Here is a 3,191-nt window from a genome sequence, read left to right on the forward strand (position 1 = left end):
ATCATATTATTCAGTCTTAGACGCCAGCTTGATCGCCTCTCAGATTTACTTTGTACTTCAAGGTTTTTGCTGACATACTTGGTCTTAATATTACCGTAAGTAAAAAATTACCGTTTATATTTCGTGGACTGGATAGAAATTTATCGATTAGACAAGTCATTAGTGTTATTTTTGCGTGAGAAGAAAATTTTAGGAGCTGTCATGGCATCATTGCAACAAAACGCTAAAAATTCAGTGGAAAAATCATCAGATTCCACGTAAGTTATTACAAAACAAAAGTGTTCGCTGCTGATATAAATATTTAATCAGTAATGTTTTATTGACTTTTTATTGCCTTCTGGCGAATCCGTTATTTACAGACACACAACAATGGAGTCTAGTGCTGGAACAGCGTCTGAAAATGGAGTGAAGAAGAGATTTGAGAATATTAAAAAATCACCAAATGATAAAAGAGTCTACAGAGGATTAATCCTCAATAATGATATGAAAGTTCTACTGATAAGTGATTCAACCACCGATAAAAGTGCAGCTTGTTTGGATGTTAATGTTGGATTCATGAGCGATCCGGCAGAATTACCAGGTCTTGCTCATTTCTGTGAGCACATGCTCTTCCTCGGTACCGAGAAGTATCCAGATAAAAATGAGTTCTCCTCTTATTTATCTCAGCATGGAGGAGCTTCGAATGCCGCTACATCGTTGGATTATACGACTTATTTCTTCGATATTATTCCAGGCAAATTAGAAGGGGCTCTCGATAGATTTTCACAATTTTTTCTCAAGCCATTGTTCACAGAGTCCATGATCGATCTCGAGATTAATGCCGTTCACTCCGAGCACGAGAAAAATATCGCTCAGGATTTATGGAGGGCTGATCAGTTGGACAAATCCTCAGCTGATCCTCAACATCCTTATTCCAAATTTGGAACTGGTAATCGGGAAACTCTTGATGTGAATCCGAAAAAAAATGGAATCAATGTTCGAGATGAATTACTCAAGTTTCATGGAACCTGGTATTCGGCTAATATCATGGCTCTTAGTGTTCTCGGAAAAGGTAAATATAACTGTTTTTTTTTTAATTTCTGCCCCATCTTCCTGCCAAAATTACGGGTTTTTTTTAGCTTTTTGAGGAATTTTCTGATAGGATTGACCCGAAAAAATATAGAGGAGCGCATGGCAAATAGAACACCCGGACAAAAAGGGATACGGCGGCAAATTAGAACACCTGCGGGAAAGGGTTTTTAATTCCTTTCGAGTCATTTTTTGCGCCCAAAAATGTGCGAGACATTCCAAAATTGTCTCAGTGTTTTTTTACTTTTTTATCTTTGAAAATTGTCAAAAAATACGCCATCTAATTTAAATCGCTCATATTTTGATTCTCATCGTGAAATTCCTTATATGAGAATTAAACATTTTTTTATCACTCAAGTATAATTAAATTCTGGAAAAACTTAAATGTTGAGTAATGGATTCTTATGGTCGATTTTTTCCCCTCGTCACCCCTTGAACCGCTTGATTCATTCCATTTCACCGGCATTCCATTTTATCCTGTGTCCCGTTTTGTTTTTTCATTTTATCACTATTTAATGGCTTCTCATGCGGTTTTTCTAGTTTTGTGAGTTTAGAAAAATACAGGAAAATACTCGCCTCACCATGAAACTTTGTGAGTCATTAAATAATGGCAAAACACAGAAGCGTTATATTTTTTCCCAATTTCATCGTTAGTTTGCAAAAAAAAAAAAATTTTGAAACGTCAATTTGGGTGCAATGATTGTAAAATATGATTACTGAAAAATAAAGTAAGTTAACTCAAATCATCAATCGATTTTTCGGAAATATCTCCAAGATTATAGAAAACTTTTTTGGAATATTTGTTTTAGAAATATGTTTTCCTTTTCGTTGAATCAATCGATTAATCGAAATCATTAATCTCAATGATTTTTCAATAGAGAGTTTAAACGATCTAGAGAAGATGGTAGTGAAGATGTTCGTTGAAGTGCCGAATAAAGGAGTCGATGCCCCGGAGTGGCGAGATAGTCCATTCAACGAGAATCATTATGGGCACAAATGGTTCATAGTTCCAATCCAGGACGAGAGAACATTGAAAATGATTTTCCCACTTCCTGAGTTACGAGAGCACTATAAATCTGCTGTAAGTCCAAAAATTCCCTCGAAAACATTCCTCCAAATGATTAATGACTTAAATTATTGAAATGCTTAATTTAATAGCGAAGTGTTAAACTAGGATAAGTGTATTTTTTCAAAGCCAGTTTTTAGCGAATATCTCGGTAGCGAAGGAACATAGCGAGCCTTTCGTAAAAATATTTTTTATAGAAAACGATGGGAGCTACAAAAAAGATATTTCTGAAAATATCATTATCTTCTTTCTATTTTCGAAAATCGGGTAAAAACTGGTCTCGAAAAAATTCACTTATTCCAGTTTAGAACGATTAACGATATTATTCGATTTTTATTCTCGTATTTATAATAAATATTGGTTTGTGTTTAGCCTGCATACTACGTCTCTCATCTCTTTGGTCACCAAGGTGATGGTTCGCTTCTATCAGCCCTGAAGAGAAAGGGCTGGGCGAATTCTTTAGCTGCTGGAAAACAAAATGCTGCCAGAGGTGAATTGAATTTTTTCGCTGTCATTGTTGATTTAACAGAAGAGGGCATCGGTCATATCGACGATATCATTTCCCTCATGTTCCAGTACGTCAATATGCTGAAAACTGAAGGTCCTATTCAATGGATTTTTGAGGTAAAGTATTTTCTACATTATACTCCGAATTGAATACATTAGATTAACAAATTGAATTGATAAATGCGGAAATTGTTCGTGAATGAATTTGAAGCAATTGACTTTTATTACTTTTTACCCAGTGAATAATTATTCATTGAATGAAAATTAGAGTTTCAGTAAGTGGTGTAGGGGATTCTCAAATTTCTCTACGCTTTTTCTTTTTATTTTACCCATTAGTTTCAATTTTTAATATCAATTCATTCTCTCATTAAAAACAATTAATAAATTCTTTTATCAACAAAAAACTTGTCAGTAACACATCAGACTCGAATTTAGATTCTAAAAATGAATAAACGATTCTTTATGCATTATTAAAGAGGAGATACACCTCCTACTGATATTAACTAGCTCATTCATGATATTCTCTCGTTTAATTAAACAGGAATACCGA

General features: G+C 34.3%; 1 protein-coding gene across 1 annotated transcript; it reads left to right on the forward strand.

Moving 5' to 3' along the window:
* Positions 1 to 3: 3 nt before the first annotated feature.
* Positions 4 to 2,758, forward strand: LOC105273054 (insulin-degrading enzyme; the record flags this gene model as incomplete). Its single annotated transcript, XM_011315290.1, has 5 exons — positions 4 to 95; positions 184 to 257; positions 360 to 1,051; positions 1,947 to 2,149; positions 2,507 to 2,758. Coding segments are annotated over exons 2-5 (1,203 nt in total), but the record flags the coding sequence as incomplete, so codon positions are not given.
* Positions 2,759 to 3,191: the final 433 nt, after the last annotated feature.

The sequence above is a fragment of the Fopius arisanus genome, unplaced genomic scaffold, assembly GCF_000806365.1.
Source record: "Fopius arisanus strain USDA-PBARC FA_bdor unplaced genomic scaffold, ASM80636v1 scaffold00730, whole genome shotgun sequence".
Taxonomy (NCBI): Eukaryota; Metazoa; Arthropoda; class Insecta; order Hymenoptera; family Braconidae; genus Fopius; species Fopius arisanus.